The sequence below is a fragment of the Salvelinus alpinus genome, chromosome 12 (genome assembly GCF_045679555.1).
Source record: "Salvelinus alpinus chromosome 12, SLU_Salpinus.1, whole genome shotgun sequence".
In the NCBI taxonomy this organism is placed as follows: Eukaryota; Metazoa; Chordata; class Actinopteri; order Salmoniformes; family Salmonidae; genus Salvelinus; species Salvelinus alpinus.
The window spans coordinates 22081763-22099922 of record NC_092097.1 but is presented as its reverse complement, the minus strand read 5'-3'; the positions used below and the strand labels follow the sequence as shown (position 1 = coordinate 22099922).

The window sequence follows — 18160 nt, the reverse complement described above, 5'->3', positions numbered from 1 at the left end:
AGAGGTCCAGCTGAGAGATGGCTTAAAATTATGACATCTTTAGCATTATGCCACAAGTGATTCAGGTGAGCAGAGGGCACGAAGGTCCACTCTGTCTCACTGACCATCCCCAACAGACAGAACACACTGCTCCATGGGCATTACAATGGAGACGTGATCGGCAGCATACGATATTTAAGCATGCTCATGTTTCAGATTTCTGTGAACAAAGAAAGCATTAGAGAGGGCTCAATATATCTCACGCAGACAGAATGAATCATTCCTCTTTTCAAAGGCACATTAAAGTTGAAGCAGCTGATGGAAAAAAACATGTTCTCAACCATGGCAAGTTGAAGCAGGGAGATAGTTGCTACGGAGATAAGTCCTATGAGCGCGAGGTGTGACGTACATGTCACAGATTTTTTCATTTATGTAGTACTCCTCCCTCTATCCCCATTCCGCCTCATTCCCTCTTTCCACCGGTCTTAAAGCTAGTTGATGCTGAGGTCACATGACTGGGCAACACCAGCCACACTCCTCCTTCACTGCCTGTCAAAGAGGACGGAGACTGTGACATTGCTTTTTTTCCTTCTGAGCTCCGTCAAAGTCATCGCTTCACATATGACGAGTGGGAGACACTATTTGTGAGTGACACCAAAGAAGTCTCCCTCCTGTTCTCGGCTAGTTAGCAAGTTTAAGGATGTTCTGTCAGCACGTGCCGTGGCCAGCATCCTTCCAGACACTTGTAAAGAAATGTGATGAAATTTAAGCTGTGTGTGGCATGTTACAACTTCTCCAACAGAAAGCTACATCCGAGCATTGATGGATAGATTCAGTCCAGGGTCAAATTCAGATTGAACCACTCAGAGATGTAGTCTAACACACTCACTCTCACACTCTCACACTCTCTCTCTCTCTCTCTCTCTCTCTCTCTCTCTCTCACTCACTCACTCACTCACTCACTCACTCACTCACTCACTCACTCACTCACTCACTCACTCACTCACTCACTCACTCACTCACTCACTCACTGACTCACTCACTCACTCACTCACTCACTCACTCACTCACTCACTCACTCACTCACTCACTCACTCACTCACTCACTCACTCACACACACACACACAGTAATTGTCTTTATCCGATAACTTAAAGCTAGTTGATGTCTTATATATTCTCTCTTTCTCAACATGGTCTCGCTACACCTGCTCAATCAGTCTGCTGTTCTTCTCACTGGGAAGGCCTGATAGAGATGTGTGGAACAGATCATGATTTTAGCTATAAGAAAACTGCAGAAATCCTGAACTCTACATATTTGGATTTTTAAGGTAAAGTTACTCCATGTGTTTTAACCCCATCCCACCTCCACAACACAAACCCATCCCACCTCCCGTAACCTAACGTCATCACAAAGTTGCCTGTGCTGTGAACCTTCTTTTTGGAGAGGCTCCATGAATAAGACAAAATGTCCTCTTCAATTCCCTTCTGATCTAATGAATGTCTCCAATGCATGAAGCACTCAGCAGTCGTTCATGCACTTCATCATCCCTCATACCACCATCCTTCCAGACAAAAGTCTCCAAGAGATAACCTGCAATAGCTTCTCGCTAACAGAATCAAGTGAGGTGTCTGTTTGGGTGTGTGTATCTACAGCATGTGGGTGTCTTCAGGGTCAGCTCTAGCCTGGTTAAGCCCCCCCACCACACCAAATCTTTTAGTGGCCCCCCTTTTGACGGCGGAGAGAAAAATGTAGTTTTCTAAGTTAATTTCCTGCAATTCTACACATTTTGCAATGGGGCAGATGTTTTGGGGGGCAGTTTTAAAGTAAAATTTCTACAGTTCTACACATTTTGCCATTAGGAGGAGAACATTTTTTGCAATTTTCTAAAACATTTCATGCAATTCTACACATTTTGCCATGACTGATGCCATGTTAACGATATCTTAGTGAGAGTGACTAACAAAATGCATGCCCGGTTGATATTCGGCCATGATAACTATAAGTTTAGATAACTGGCTAGACTAACTTACCAATCTAAGAATTGTTAGTTGACATGGCTAATTGAGTGACTGTCAGTAACTGACAAAACAAGAGAAAAACTGCTGATGTAACAACCACATTTAAAACTTGCACCGTGTGTATTCTACTATTCAAACTCTCAACAGTAAGTTGAGACCCAACCCGACCCAATTTACCGCTTATGTCGCTTATGCCTGGAGCCGGCCCTGGTTGTCTTTCTGAAAGAAGGGGGATTGAGGTGTATGAGTATGAGGTAGATTGCAGCTGTGAAATAGAGGCAGCAGGATAGCAACAGCAGAGAGGAGGACTTCCCTGGAAACTTCTTCCTCTGCCTGGATCAGTCAAAGCAATTGAATCCATCCCATTCTCCTCCCCCCATCCCCTTCTCCTCCCACCATCCCTCCTCTCCATGGCTTCTCTCTCTCCATTCTGTCCTTAAGGTGTGATGGATGGCGCAGGCTAGACATGCTGTTCATTCCTGCTCAACACAGGCAGGAAAAGAGGGAGGAAGACCCTCCGGCCCCACCCCCATGGTTCTTGGTCTGACTCTGTCCTCATCACATCCCCCTCCCCTCCTGCTGCCAATTATGCATGCTGGGAAGATCCTTTGGGCCAACAGCCTTTCCTCATCAACCTTCCTTCTTCTTGTTTGTTCTTTTTAGTACTGTAGGAGAAGCATGGTTACTTTTTCATACAACAATTATTAAGGTACCATGTTTTTAGGTATTATTCTGTTGTTCTGTCCATGTTCTGGTTTCACAGAGTTAACCTAACATGTGTCATCTGTTTCTTGAGCTTGATACTACTAAAGATTGGCTAGTCCATGGACCAATTAATCTCACAAGGCTACTTTTTGATGTTCAATAACTCAACATTGCTGATCAAATACATGATTATCTGCTGGCTAGTTTGAAGCTTGAGATAATGATTCACCTGATAATCTGATATCCACCTGTTATAATCTTATAACACTTGTGGTCAAGGATGCTCAGATGGGTTGCTTGAAGTGACTGTCATATCTCTAATATTCTCCAATCAATCATTTCACTGTAATCAATAATAAACATCCAGACCATGTCACATCGGATGAAATGAAATGTGACCTGTGATGTGACCTGTGACCTTTGTCAAATCATAGACAGGAACAATAATCTACTGGGACTTCAAGATACACCTCAGTGCCAGCCAAAAGACTTGACCAGTGTCAGCACATATCCAGGGGGAATAGGAGTTGAAATGTATTGCAATGTTTGATGGATGTCCACCCATGACTCTCCACATTTCCTTACAGCACAATTGTTGACACATCTCATCAAATCGAACTTGACAAGCTGTAAAATGTTCTGAATAAGCAAGTCAAGCACAAATGGCTAGAGAGAGAGAGAGAGAGAGAGAGAGAGAGAGAGAGAGAGAGAGAGAGAGAGAGAGAGAGAGAGAGAGAGAGAGAGAGAGAGAGAGAGAGAGAGAGAGAGAGAGAGAGAGAGAGAGAGAGAGAGAGAGAGAGAGAGAGAGAGAGAGAGAGAGAGAGAGAGAGAGAGAGAGAGAGAGAGAGAGAGAGAGAGAGAGAGAGAGAGAGAGAGAGAGAGAGAGAACTTGGGATATACTGCCCCCGTGTGCTCTATCAATCACTGTACGGTTTAAGGCATGTACTGTACAATAAACCTCCCCAAGGTGGGTAAACTATGGTTTGAGGTTTTCATTGATTTATTTGTCTCACTTAAGGCATGCCATCAGCACAGGAGTTTGCATTCTGTCTCCAGAAAATCAAATGCCGGTTCACAATAGTAAAATAATGTTAAAAAAAATATTAGCCCATCTTTGGAGGAGAAAAGTAACTTTGTTAAAAAAAAAATACATATACATTTTACATGCATGGTACTTTTATACACAGTGATTAAAATAAAAAAATGATATTGTTTTTGGACAAACAGATCATGAGCTTTTAATATAGCCCCCCGCACCTCTCTGATTCAGAGGGGTTGGGTTAAATGTGTAAGACACATTTCAGTTGAAAGTATTCAGTTGACTTGGTATCCCCCTTTCCCTTTCCACAATCCCACCCCTCAACTAGTATTATGTTGGTTATAAAGGAATTGGGGTGTTAGTTACCAGATGAGCAATGCTGAATCTCTGCCACTAGAGGGTATACAAGCCTTTCTTTTCAAATAGAGCAGCCTTACCCAGTAGTCTTGCAGTGATTGATTGGATACAACATTCTATTCCTCACCACCAGCATGGATCTGACCTTGCATTTCACACAATAAAATATAATTCTTCCACTCTTCCTTATTATTCATATTCAACCAAAGAGAGCGTGCAGAAAATGGTTTTGGTCTGTGAATAAGCTAAACTGAGGCTGAGCTTGGCCAGGCTGTGTCTGTGTGCTACCAGAGAGGTGTCTGGGGTTTGAGAGTTCACAGTGTTATATAGGTCACACCCAGCAGATCAGACTCCCTTCATCCTGTCATCTCCAGAGGGCCTCACTTTTAATTATGCACATAGCCTCCTCAGGCATCTTCCTTAACACTCCCCCAACCCTGCTGTGCTTTAGCAAGACTATGTCCTCTTCCCTTTCCTCTCATACTGGAGAAATCTAGCCTACAACAAGACTAATGATTCAGTGCTACAGTAGAGATAGTCCCTTTACTCCATGCAGCCCATGACCCAACATAACAGCATCTGTATTTTACTGTACGAGATGAAAGTATGGTACACATAAAACAGAGGCCAGATGTTTCTGGGTGTATTTGGAGGTTTGAATTTAAGGGTGAAATGTTAGCAGCACTAAGTGCTGAGCTCCCGGCTCTAACACGAACCCTCTCCGTCCTCTGTACCTGCTGGGACCGATTTACAGTTGTTCACCGCTGTCATTCCCTATGAGAATGAGCCCCCCCCCCCCTCCAAGTCAGGTCATACAGAACTATCTAACCCTTACCCCTTGCTACCTCAGATGTCCGTAATCCTTGGACGCATGAATTCATTATTTCAAAACACAATTTTTTGGGGCAGCCTGTACTGCATTAGCCACTGTATCATAACTCAGGGAAAGTCTGGTTCCTGGTTGAAGCATTTAGTTTGTTGTTGATTAGGAGCAGTTGTGTAGTAATCAGACCCAGCTCTCCTTAGCCCAGTGGAACCTTGATGTCCTATTTCATTTTAATGCCACATTCTATCATTCTAACATGTCCTCAGGTGGGCCTGTGTTCACAACTCCCCCCCCTCCCACACAGCCGACTTTTGAACTTTACGCTATAGACTCAGAATGACCTGGTGACCTGAGAAGAGCTTTGTATCTGCACAAGGCTGTGATCTCTTAGACATCGTTATGGAAACCATGCACTACGTGATCCCCTGGGACCGCCTCAGGAGTAGTGACATTTGCAGCGAGGCAGGTACAGCGGTAAAAAACAAACTGATGATGAATGATCATTAAGCTACGCACAGGGAGAGAGAGAGAGGAGATGGGGAGAGTTAGAGAGAGAGGAGGAGAGTTAGAAAGAGAGAGAGATTTAGAGAGAAAGAAAGAGAGAGAGAGGCTGGGTTGGAGGGATATTTGGCTTGTTTTGATTCCATTGATCCCCGCTGTTTCAACTTATAACACACAACAAACTCAAGAAAACAAAAAGGTTGCTATTGTTAGGCAGTGGTAGTGAGGAACAATTTTCTTCTCCTCACTACAATGTTTCACTACTTGGGCAGATAAGACGTGCAACATCAAACAAGTGCAAATACTGTCAATGTACAAATTTAGCATTCAATCACATTACTTTTTCCTCTAATTTTCTCTACAATGCCACCCCACACATACTCTCCCCATTTTTCTGTCGCACGATTCTGTCCATACATCTGCACAAGGCTGTGCCTAGTCACTTGTACCCCTACCTACGTGTACATATTACCTCTATTACCTCAACTACCTTGTACCCCTGCTCATTGACTTGGTACCAGTACTCCTGGTATATAGCCTTTTTATTGTTATTTTTTTGTGTTACTATTTCCTTTTTTTATTTAGCTAATTTATCTTGCTTTTTAACTCCGCATTGTTGGGTAAGGGTTCATAAATAAACATTACGCGGTAAAGTCTCCACCAGTTGTATTCGGCACACGTGACAAATAACATTTGATTTGACATCTGAGATGACAGGCATTTCCCAACCTGCGCTCATGGTCGGCCCTACTGGGCACAAAGTCATCACAGTTAACGGTGTGTAAAGAGAGACTCACGGGTGGTCGAGATTAGAGGGAGAACGGGTTTGGTGTGCCAGCGGGGTCTCACCACTGAACTCCTGAACTCCGTCTCCTACTCACGGGGTAAACCTTTTAGCACACACGCCAGTCTCAGCGAGGTCACACCGAGGTCTCTAGCCTTTCACACGTCAACTGCTAATGAGGCCTCTAAAACTGAGAGGAAGGTGAAGAGAGTCTGACCTCCATTCAGGAACCTCAGCTTGGGGGGAAACTGTACAGTACTTTGTCCAAATGAATAAAGACATGGAAACAGAAAAAAAATTGAGGCTGTGTGAGTGAGGGATTTTGGACACACAGTAGATTAGTGATGCATGAGGTGGCCCAAAAATGTTAGGTCAAAACATTAGCAACAAAAAAAAACACTGTCTGGCATGGTTACAAAAAATATGCTGTATTTGACCAAATCCGTTCCCGATTTTAAAATCGACTCTTCCACAACTGCATTTCCCGTAATTGAACCATAAATACCATAAAATGAGTTTCGATCAATTGTGCACACTGATAAATTCAGTCCAATTCAGGTTGGAATTTTGCAATTCTTACACTTTCAGGTAAATGTAGTTAAAAATATAACTAACCCCCTCATCATACAGTATTAAAATTACATAACTATTATGAAGTAATGTCCACTGTAGCTGAAATGATTTCACAGGGTTATAGAGGAGGACAGTAAGAACATCATGAATACCATAATAGAGTGGTATAACAGATCTAATTTTTTATTGAGGAGAGTCGAGTTGGGCTTTCCATTTTAGAAAATAAAACCAATAACAATATTACAAATAATGAAATTGTTACATCATTCACAGGATTACAGTCAATGTACATTTATACAGAAATACAGGACCTCCCACATCAGTCACAGTGGTCAGGGCCGGCACTGGTCTACGAGGGCTACAACAGGCCAAGAGAGACAGGGCCATCCCCAGCCTGTCTTCACCAACAGCCAGAGAGGTGGGGAGATAGGGGTGGAAGGGGGAAGTGGGGGGATAAGACAACGCAAGGAACATAAGGACATTTGTCACAACTAGACTGCTATTAGCCACTGTGTCAGCAGAGGGAGCTCTAACGCTTTACGTAAAAGATATCCACAGGAGCCATTTTCTATACACACTGAACTGACTGCCACAAAGACAGGCAGGCAGACTGCTGCTCGAGACATATTTGGATGGTGCACAAACACAGACCAACGAGTACGAGCAGGCACAGCTTGTGTTTATGCACACTGTCATGTCATTCTAACACTGAGACATAACGGTTTCTGTCCGTCCTTAAAAAATTGGAACACAGAATGGAAATTCTTCTTTGCGTCCACAGTGCATTGAATCAACATCTCAGATACATTGGTTTTGTTTTGATTCATAAATAAAAGAGGGTGGATTGTTATGTATTACTTATCATGACATTGACAGTAAAACATCAACAGTATCTGCAGATACAAGCCATTGAAACAAAGACGAGAGTTTTAGATGTACAAAACAGCAGAGGACAGAGTTCTGTGATACAGCAAGTTATCTGAGATTCCAAATAAAGACCCTTACTGTAACAAACATATGTATTCTGGTCTCAATGCTATTATATCATTATTATGCACTTTAGACATCATTCCTCCATCTGTCTCATGAGCCTGGACATTGAAAAAGGAGAGAACGAAGTAGATGCCCTGCACTGTTAAATAATATGCAACGATGGTAGCCAAATGTTATATTTAGTCTTTTTTTGGTTTTTATATAAACGGAGCAGACGTTTGAGAGATTTTCTTCCTCATGAAAAATGAAAACATAGAAACACTGATAAGTGCTTTGAAGAAGTGTACATTTACTGTCTTTAAAATGCCTGTTATTTCAGTGGTCTTGGGGGAGGGAAAAAAACACTATCATTCAACAAAAAGCTGTGTGGTTTTTATTCTATTTTAGCTTATACTCGTCTTCAACGAGCTGCAAAATCTCACCAATGCAAAAATGTCCTTGATGCCATCTATGTATAAAGTAACCCATTTACAGTACTTAGGGTGGTGCTTTAAACACTTGCATTGTACACCAGAGATAACTATCCAGTGAGATAATGACCATCATGGATTCACACAGCAAAGTCTAAAAAACTTTACAATGTGGGAATAATCTATTCTGAACTAAACCCATCATAATCACACCAGATTGATCAATCACTTACTATAGGTCCATTATAACAGGCCAAGATAGGGCGACTGTGCCAAGGGGTTTTATCAGAAGGGCTGGGCTATGAAACAGTACCACTGAGCTGCACTGTTCTTAAAAGGCGGCTATCAATGTCTTAAAAATAAAAGAAAGAGGGATGACAGCTTTTATTGCGGCCAATAGCAAAGGATAGCTCTGGATGAACTATCGGTATATAAACAGGGTTTCTTTGTGCCATTAGGTTCAGAGGCAGAATAAATAAATACATTACACAGTGCTTTCAGCAGTCACCATGGCCCCACGCTGTGCAACCAATAAACATGTGTTGACTCAACTCCTTACGCTTCCAAGAGCGATGCAATAAAAGAAAACCACTTTATTACTACCTATATTCATGTTCCTATCACTCTAAATACGAGTCCACCATTGCTGAATGTTTTAGTTCATCTAGTAATGTATTTTGATTGAACGTCACATGTGGAAGCACACTTTGTTTACACACCGCTCTTTTAATCACTTGATAATCACCTTAATCACCTTCCTATGATTATCACCGTCTTCAGCACAAATACTAGTGCTGTGCTGCAGGGCCTGCTTTCTTGAACATAAATTGCCACTTCTTGTTCTGACAGTGGGATATCTGTCTATATCTTGGGAAGACTGACTCAGGCTGCCTGGGCTTAACTGAATATCACTGAGGTGCCCTTAAATATTAAAGTGTTGTGCAATGGAAAGGAAGAAAGTACTTTTTGAGCTCTTTTTGAAAGGAAACTGCACGGTCGCATCAGTGACAGTTGGGTCACAGAATCGCTGCCCCTTTTACTCTGGGCAGTGACTAATAGAGTGATGCACTTCCTGCTGTTTCATCTGTCATGGAGTCTGCACTGGAATATGCATGGTGACGCACAGAAATGTTGACGGAAAACTAAAGGGAGGATGATATTACAGAAGCTGGATCAAAACCTCAATGCTCCTGCCCACGTTTATTAAGACTCTGGACGGCTATGTGGGTTAGTGGGTGGAATGAAATGGGGACTAACTGACAGACGAGAGTAAAGGCAGGATTTCACGCATTCTGTGTTTAGGGGTCTAATGCTATGGCCTACATAGGACACCTCTCCTGTTCTGCTCAGACAGCAAAGTGCCTTAAAACGGACAGCAGACACCTGATGATGTATATGGAAGGATGACCTTTTGTGGAAGAACCTCTGCTTACATAGCCACCTGCTGTGAAACCAATATGGGGCCCACAGGTTGTGTGTTATCTACATAAATGCAGTCTGGTCTGTCAACATGACAACATGCAGAGTCACAAAGCAATGGATCTGAAAAAGCAGAGCACAGAGAACAGTGGGAGGAGAAGAGTGATAGATCTGAGGCATGTGTTTAGCTCTGAGGAGAGATGGAGGGAACCACTGTCTGGCCAGTGGGGCTGTGATCAGGCAGTGGACTCCCACTAGGAATGGACATGTCTGACCAGCTGGAGCTCCATGTCTGGCTCATCAGTCTGTATTGAGTACTAGGCCTGTCTCAGTGGATCTGCCCATTAGGAGCTCTGCAGTAGTGATGTAACTCTGTGTTTTACCATCTCTGGGGAATCCATGGATTTTAACTAGCACAGACCCATCAGGCTCCCTAACCCCTCAAACAACACATCGGCCACAACAACAAAGACAATGAGAGACAGCTCTCCGTTCATCAGGCCGTTTTTCACAGAAGCCATACAGTAAATGCAATACGTATCTATAAAATGAAAATAGAAGTCTCAAGGACTCCAGTTATCTACAATTTGTGAGCACCAACATAATAATGATTTCCTAAAATTCCAAAAGAGCATGGAAGATCCAGATAGTCATCGGGTTTGAAGTCCATTGTCCAGTATGATCTGCGTTCACATATCCTGCCAAGAGACTACTTGGAAAAGCTGTCAATCATCCACGATGTACAATAATAATAATAAAAATATGCGTAAAATAATCCACTATCCCATGCTAATGTTACTGCCCTGTTGTGAAAAGATTTGTCCGTGACCATACCAATGTGAGATAACCACCAGTGGTGTTAAAACCCTAACACTTCAATATAAAATTATTTTAAAAGGAAAACAATCTGGAAGAAAAAAGCTAAATATAATGTAAGCGCATTATATTTTGTAAAGTGTAACAAATCAAAGCTCTGTGAAATCAATCATTAACTCAGCATGCTATCAAACACTACCCGCTCAGCTTTGGGAGCCGTTGCTTTGTGCCACAGAGCACATTTAGCAACACGCACGTATACACAAACACACATATACACCCGTCTACCAGGCACGCACGCAGACACACACACACATGCACACGGTGAAGCTGAAAACACAGGGAAACCTCAAGACAATGTGAGGACCAAAACATATGTGCACTCCTTCTACGTAAACACTATACATCCATGGAGGAAGTACTGTATGTTTGCTGCTTATGACACTGATTCTTCAAAATCCACAACTAACATTTTGCCCCAAAAATTGAATAATAATAACAACAGATAAAAACCTCCCTATAGTCACCCTAAGAAAAATGCAAATCCATCACTTCCAGGTATTAGTAACTATGTCCGGCTCATAGTGATCACATCACAGTCCCAATGTCATGTGCATCTGATGTGTACAGGATCATGACGTCATCTGAGGTACACAGGGACGATGTTCCATTTGGCAGGTTATGTTAATATTGAAAAAATATCAATTTTCCCACGGTGAGAGGAAGCATGGTGAGAGAAAATCTTCATCACAATTTTCACACAGAAAAGGAAATTACTTGATATGAGAAAATGTATTTTTGTTTACATTTCCTTACTTTTGAATTGGTAGATAACTGAATGTCTTTAATTTGTTCATGTCAGTAGTTTCTGCCAGGTCCATTTCATGGTGCTCACACTTATGTTACGTCCCAAATCAACGACAGGGGAATAGATCAAGTTCCTCAGTCTCTTCTGCTGTTTGCCTTCAGGGAGGCAGCAAATATTTATGTTGCGTTTGTGTTTCTGAAGTCAGTTCACCTAGTTTACAAAGAATATATCAGATTAATTTTGAGAGTGTTGGTCTTAAATCACCCAGTTTTCATTGTCTTCTTGTCTGTGGCCCTTTGTAAAGGGTAGCCTTTCTAGTCATTTCACCTAGCTTACAATTGTATACCATCTATAGACTCCTAAAGTTCTTAACTTTTTTTTCTTTACAAAATTCTTTACAAAATTCTTAAAACAAACATAAAAGTTCAACGTAAATAAAATAAAAAACATGGGTGGTAGATGGTAGTAGAAATATGTCTCTGGTCAGTAACCTCTCATGATCCTGGTTCCAAGATGGACGGTTGTGAGCCACGTTGATTGACGTCTGGTCATTTAGACATGCTGGCCACAACCTTCCAAAGCTGATCCCGAAGGTTGGGGGGACTTTGGATGAGGGCATAGAGGAGGACAGGAGAGGGATTGGAAGGGGGGACCGGGGATGGACGGTAGTCTGGTAGGAAACCCAGATTCACGGTCAAGCAAAAACATATCCACTCCATCCGTGCACCCAGGGTCCTGCATCCCAATCCCCTCTCCTCTGCTCTGCTCTCCTCCGCTCCACTCTGGATGGTCAAACTTCCACAGACTGGATCTGGTTCATGGAGGCACGCATCATCTGTACACTGTTCAGGATCTTCTTCTGGTGGCCTGCTAACGTTACACTCACACTCAGGATGTCACTGTGGCAGGAGACACAACCACAGGAGTCAGGAGAAAGCCATCACAGAAGACATAACAGGTTTTATGGAACAAGTCACATGGCATAAGCCAAGGTAAACTCAACAAGTTAGATCAAGGTTAAATTCTGGGCCCCAGTCTGCCAAATTCCGAATTCTGTCCAGGCATGACCGCTTACAGTACTAACAATATTGGTTGAACAACTTCTTCCATTCAGGAAACAATGGAACGTCTTTGTTTCCCAACCTTAACCCTATGGACTGATGTGTCTTATTGGTTTAAGTATTGTAACCAGAGATGTGGTTGGACATTTTAAAAAACAGACTTACGTGGCTTAGATTTCCAATGTGACTTTAGGAGGATATTAAGAGATATAGATAGGAGACAATAAGCAGAGTAATGTGTACCTTATTTACTAAACAGACCTTGAATAGTCTCTATCTGCTAATAGATGTTGTCTATGTCTTTATTAAGTCTACTGAGGCAGGAATGTATTCCTAAACATCACTATGCCTGTTCATTCTCCTATATCTATTATGTCATTTAACTGTTGTATAAGAAACCTGGCAGCCACATGGCCAGAGTCTGTACTCTCTGTTCTAGCTCAGAGCAGTTGTGTTGCACCGTTATTATCTCTTAATGACATACAGTGAGAGACAGATTTATGATGAGCCAGTGGCTGAGCCTGGCAGTCACCCAGACTTTAAGGTATGAGACTGTCCAGGAACAGCCCACCTGCCTCGCTTCAACTTCATCCTTATCATCCTTACTAGGAACACAGGTCTGGGATCGGCACTTACTCCATAGTCATCTGGGAAACCACATCAAAGCTGGTGAAGTCAGCGTTGGCAAAGTTGTCTTTGTACTGGCCCATCTTGATGGCATCCAGCCACTCGTCCACCGTGCTGAAGCTGGAGAAGTCTGGAACACTGCGGTCCAGGAGAGGAAGATGGACACTGGGGAAGATAGATACACTAAGAATCAAACACAGCTCTAGAGACACTGTCATAACTCTCTCACCTCTATGATGGCAATCAGTACGTTTGGAACAGACACAAGAGTGGAGAGCCTACACTAGATTAGTTTTAAGTACAAAACAAAGTAGCCTTGGCGTCATCTACTGGAAGCCATTTTCAGAGTTGATTTCTTATAAAATGTTCTTTCCAAATGGAGTGACAGGCTTGGAAGAGCCTGGGCACAGAAGTAAATGTTACGTTTATTCCACGTTGGTGCAATTTCGTTGAAATGATGTGGAAAGAACGTTGATTCAAGCAGTGTGTGCCCAGTGGGAGTATCCACACAGTTTCAGTGGAAAATCTCTATTCTGCACACCATCAAAATGAAAATATAGCGTAGGATATATGGATTTCAGTATATTTTAGCATCCATAGGAAACTGACACCCAGGGAAAATGTACTTGAAAATGTTTTTTTTAAATGGCGCAACTGCTTCAAATCATAATTTGCCTAAAGCATTCATGGAAATGACTTGATCTATGAAACCAATGGGTTTTATTTACATAACCATTCGGCGCCAAAAGAAACAGGAGACAGTGTTTGGTTGAAATAAATTGTACCATGAATATCAAAAGTGTAACCAAAAATGTAATTGTTTTCCCATCTTTGAAGTCAATTGCACTACATCCTCCTGGAAATATGAAAGTAGTATTTGAGCCCAATCCTGGATATTGTGATGACTGGCCAGGAGAGACAGAGGAACACTTTCAAACACACACACACACACACACACACACACACACACACACACACACACACACACACACACACACACACACACACACACACACACACACACACACACACACACACACACACACACACACACACACACAGAGAGAGAGAGAGACAGAGAGAGAGACAGAGAGAGAGACAGAGAGAGAGACAGAGAGACAGACAGAGAGACAGAGAGACAGAGAGACAGACAGACAGACAGACAGACAGACATACAGACAGACAGACAGACAGACAGACAGACAGACAGACAGACAGACAGACAGACAGACAGACAGACAGACAGACAGACAGACAGACAGACAGACAGACAGACAGATCGATCGATCTAAGGAGAGCGTGCTAAGTGTTCCACTCACCCAGATGACAGAGGGGTCATGGCCTTCAGACTGTTGGGGTTGCGGATCATCTTGTCCAGGTTGTTGACAATCTGGCTGAACTTGGGCCGGTTGTTACGGTCCTTCTGCCAGCAGTCCAGCATGAGCTGGTGCAGGGCACTAGGGCAGTCCATGGGAGGGGGCAGCCGGTAGTCCTGCTCTATGGCATTAATCACCTGCAGGGGGAGATACAGATCTCTAAGGGTTGCTATGAGGCTCTACGAGGAGGAGGAGGAGGAGGAGGAGAGAGACGACAATCCCATAGTAGAGCATCCTCTCACAATTCTCAAGTGTTATACAAGTCAAAACTGCAGCACACATGCCCACACACATACCTAATCCTGCACACATTATTGCATTAACACTAAGTAGGAAATGACCACCATTACCATTTAGACATTGTTTTGTCTTGGCTGCATACTTACTGTACCAGTTAAGTGTCACACTAAAGTATCAGTCTAATACCAATGGCTCCTCACATCCGCGCAGTCTGTGGCAGCAGTGACTTATTCTCAGTCAGTCTGGCATTAAGAGCCTTAGAAATTATGTACAGTAATGTTCCTGCCATACAAATATCTAAGTGAGAGCCTGGTCCCAGATCCATTTGTTCTGTTTTGCTAACTCTATGGTCATTGTCATACCAAAAAGGTCTAGTTTGAGACTAAGAGTGGCTGTGGTGATGTTGGTGGTGGGCGAGAGATCAGGGAGTTGATGCCTGGCTAAGAGTGGGGAACGACCAGCTCAGAGGAGGGTTCTGAAGAGGACCCACGATCCTCTGCTCATTATCACTGACATTATGGAGCTCCATTCAGACCCAGATTAATCTCATTCAGAGGCCTCCCTCCCAACCAAGATGCTGATGGAGTAGAACACTATCTGAAGCCGCTAATAAGATAACCGTCGAGCTCCTCAGTCCCTCTTAGGGCATTAGCGTTCACACTTTCAATTTGAAACTATTTTCATTATCTCTCTCCCCATAATTTGCTCTCTTCTCCATCACCCAGAGGGAGCCTGGAAACAGAGGCTCCAGTCAAGAGCAGGAATAGTCTGCGGAGCGTTGTCTTGCATTCCAAATCATCTTATTATCGCTCTGTGGTAACTGGGGGGCTTTCATATTAAACCCAGGTGAGAAAGTTGCTGTTAAGCCAGGGGAAGAAAACCACCATGACAAAATGGATCTCTATGGGGGTTCACAGAGAGGTAATAACATTCAAGAACAATTGTCTGTATATAATCAGCCTTTGTTTGAATAAAATGGGAACATTTGTGCCAGGCTATTTATTTCTAGTATTTCTGCTTGACGAATTATACAAATTATACATAAAGGACTATACATACGTCTTGATTGGTCATGTCCCAGTAAGGTCTCTCTCCATAGGACATGACTTCCCACATGACGATGCCATAGCTCCAGACATCACTGGCGGATGTGAACTTCCTGTATTGGATGGCTTCAGGGGCTGTCCATCGGATAGGAATCTTCCCTCCCTGAGAAACACAACATAATGAGGGAGCAATCTCATAGAGGGAAGTGAGACGGAAACCTGATCGTCACAGTGTCCTGACTCTACAGAGAGAGATTATTCACAGCAACAATACTCTCTAATCCCAACTGGGAGATGGATATAACTAAACTCCTGGGACTGGATGTGTGTGATATGGAAACCCATAAAAGGGGAGGAGAGGGCATGTGTGTGAGTGTGCAAGTGTGGATGCACACACGTGTATGTGTGTGGTGTTTGTAGTAAGGTCATGGTACACACCAGGGCGCTGGTGTAGGTGGGGTCTGACGTGTCATCCTCCAGAAAACGGGACAGGCCGAAGTCAGACACCTTGCAGACCAAGTTGCTGTTGACCAGGATGTTGCGTGCGGCTAGGTCGCGGTGGACGTAGTTCATGTCGGCCAGGTACTTCATGCCAGAGGCGATGCCACGCAGCATGCCCACCAGCTGGATCACTGTGAACTGACCATCGTTTTGCTGCAAAAAAAAAGGATGACATTAGATTACAATATGATACATCCCCAGGGGCCTCTGTGTGCTATGGTTGAATAGATGTGGCTATAGGATGAGCTGGGCTGGGCTTAGCTTGGCCTGGTTGGCTGCAGCTGTTCTCCTTCCTGGATTGGCCAAGGCATTACCCCATAGGGGAGTGTCTGGATCTGGCCTGCAGCTGTGCCTCCAACTGTGCACACCTGCACCTTCACCACCCACTACGAGGACCAGAGATCAACTAGGGAATATCCGGGAGGATCATGACGAGAGATGAGAGAGCATGAGCGTTGACAGACAGGCCCAGTATCATGGCCCAGGGATGGGGTGGGGAGACAGATGGATCACAGACGGACTAGGTCTGGCTGTGTATTCATCTGGGCATGTTCCCGGCCTATGGTTAGCCAGATCCTCTAGCCTGTGTCTCTGTGTCTCTTCCAAACACTTTTCTGCTCATTAGCAGAGCAGGAATTTCTCCTCACGTCCACCAGCTCCTCATGTACCACAGCAATTAAGTGTTATGCATTATTCATGAGGCTGAAATGCCTCCCAACTACGCAGCTCCTCCTGATCTCTGCATCCCTGCACTGTGTTTGCATACTGTACTTTAATTGGGAAGATTCTTCAACCAAAGTCATTTGGATCTGATTAGCAGATAGAGGTATTATTTATCTATTTTTGATCTTAGGCTAATACATGCTCTGTGCAGTTTTATAATTCTATCCCAATTCCAGTCAGAATATTTTTTAAATATTTTTTCCCCCCTCATGAATGTTCCAAGATGGCGTAGCAGTGAAGACGTGTTTTTGTTCGTCCTCCCGTGTACTTTTGTATTTTTCTTCATTTTTGTATATATTTAAATTTTATTTTCACTCTTTTCCATTTTAATTCCATTTTAATTAGATTATACCTTCCGGTAACCTGCCTCACCCAATGTGATACGGAATCGCTATTATTTTTTAATTTTAGAACACATTCAAGAACCACCAGAAGCTAACAAGCTAATTAGCTACAAGCTATTTAGTCATTGTTAGTAACTGCTAGTGGCTTTTACCTTCTGCACAGATACCAGCCCTGTTTTTATCCTGGATAATTACTCGCCAATCTACCAGTATTGGACTATCTCTCCACTACAACGCCGGATTCCTGCCGTAATCCCTGGACCACCACTTCTGATCTTCACAGCTAGCTAGTGGCTAACGCCCCAGCCACGAAGCTAGCACCAGTTAGCCGTGAGCCAGGCGCATCTCCCGGCTAGCAAACTAAATTCTACAATACCTCTTTCGCCATCTGGCTTGGATCCTCTGTCGACACGGCGCCCCGCCGCACCACCACGACTGGTCTGCCGACGAATACTCCATCCGCTGTGCCTTCAACCGGCCTCCGTCGGAGCAGACGCTCCTACTAGCCCCGGGCTACTAACTTTAAACGCCGTGTCGCCAGCGTGCCCCCTGGACACTATGATCACTTGGCTACATAGCTGATGCCTGCTGGACTGTCCATTAATTCACGGTACTCCATTCTGTTTATTTTTTATCTGTCGGCCGCGAACTCAGGCTCTGGGTGTAGTTAATCTGACCCTCTCTGCCTAGTCATCGCCATTTTACCTGCTGTTGTTGTGTTAGCTGATTAGCTGTTGCTGTCTCACCTGTTGTCTTAGCTAGCTCTCCCAATCAATACCTGCGATTACTTTATGCCTCGCTGTATGTCTCTCTCAAATGTCAATATGCCTTGTATACTGTTGTTCAGGTTAGTTATCATTGTTTTAGTTTACAATGGAGCCCCTAGTTCCAGTCTTCATAACTCTGACACCTCCTTTGTCCCACCTCCCACACATGCGGTGACCTCACCCATTATAACCAGCATGTCCAGAGATACAATCTCTCTTATCATCACCCGGTGCCTGGGCTTACC

The 18160-nt window shown here is 43.5% G+C and overlaps 1 protein-coding gene across 9 annotated transcripts in view; it reads right to left on the bottom strand.

Annotated features, from left to right (window-relative positions):
- Positions 1-6941: 6941 nt before the first annotated feature.
- The window catches only part of ephb2b (eph receptor B2b), a 190550-nt gene continuing 179331 nt past the window's right edge, over positions 6942-18160 (bottom strand). For 5 of the 9 annotated variants that reach the window (XM_071335379.1, XM_071335382.1, XM_071335380.1 and 2 more), the window contains exons 12-16: positions 16019-16234; positions 15594-15743; positions 14238-14473; positions 12928-13083; positions 6942-12129 (exon numbers count right to left, since the gene is read on the bottom strand). In XM_071335379.1, coding sequence (XP_071191480.1) covers positions 12021-12129; positions 12928-13083; positions 14238-14473; positions 15594-15743; positions 16019-16234 — 867 coding nt within the window. In that variant the 3' untranslated portion in view covers positions 6942-12020. The remainder of the gene's footprint in view (positions 12130-12927; positions 13084-14237; positions 14474-15593; positions 15744-16018; positions 16235-18160) is intronic. The other 4 variants (XM_071335385.1, XM_071335386.1, XM_071335387.1 and 1 more) reach the window with 1 other exon arrangement.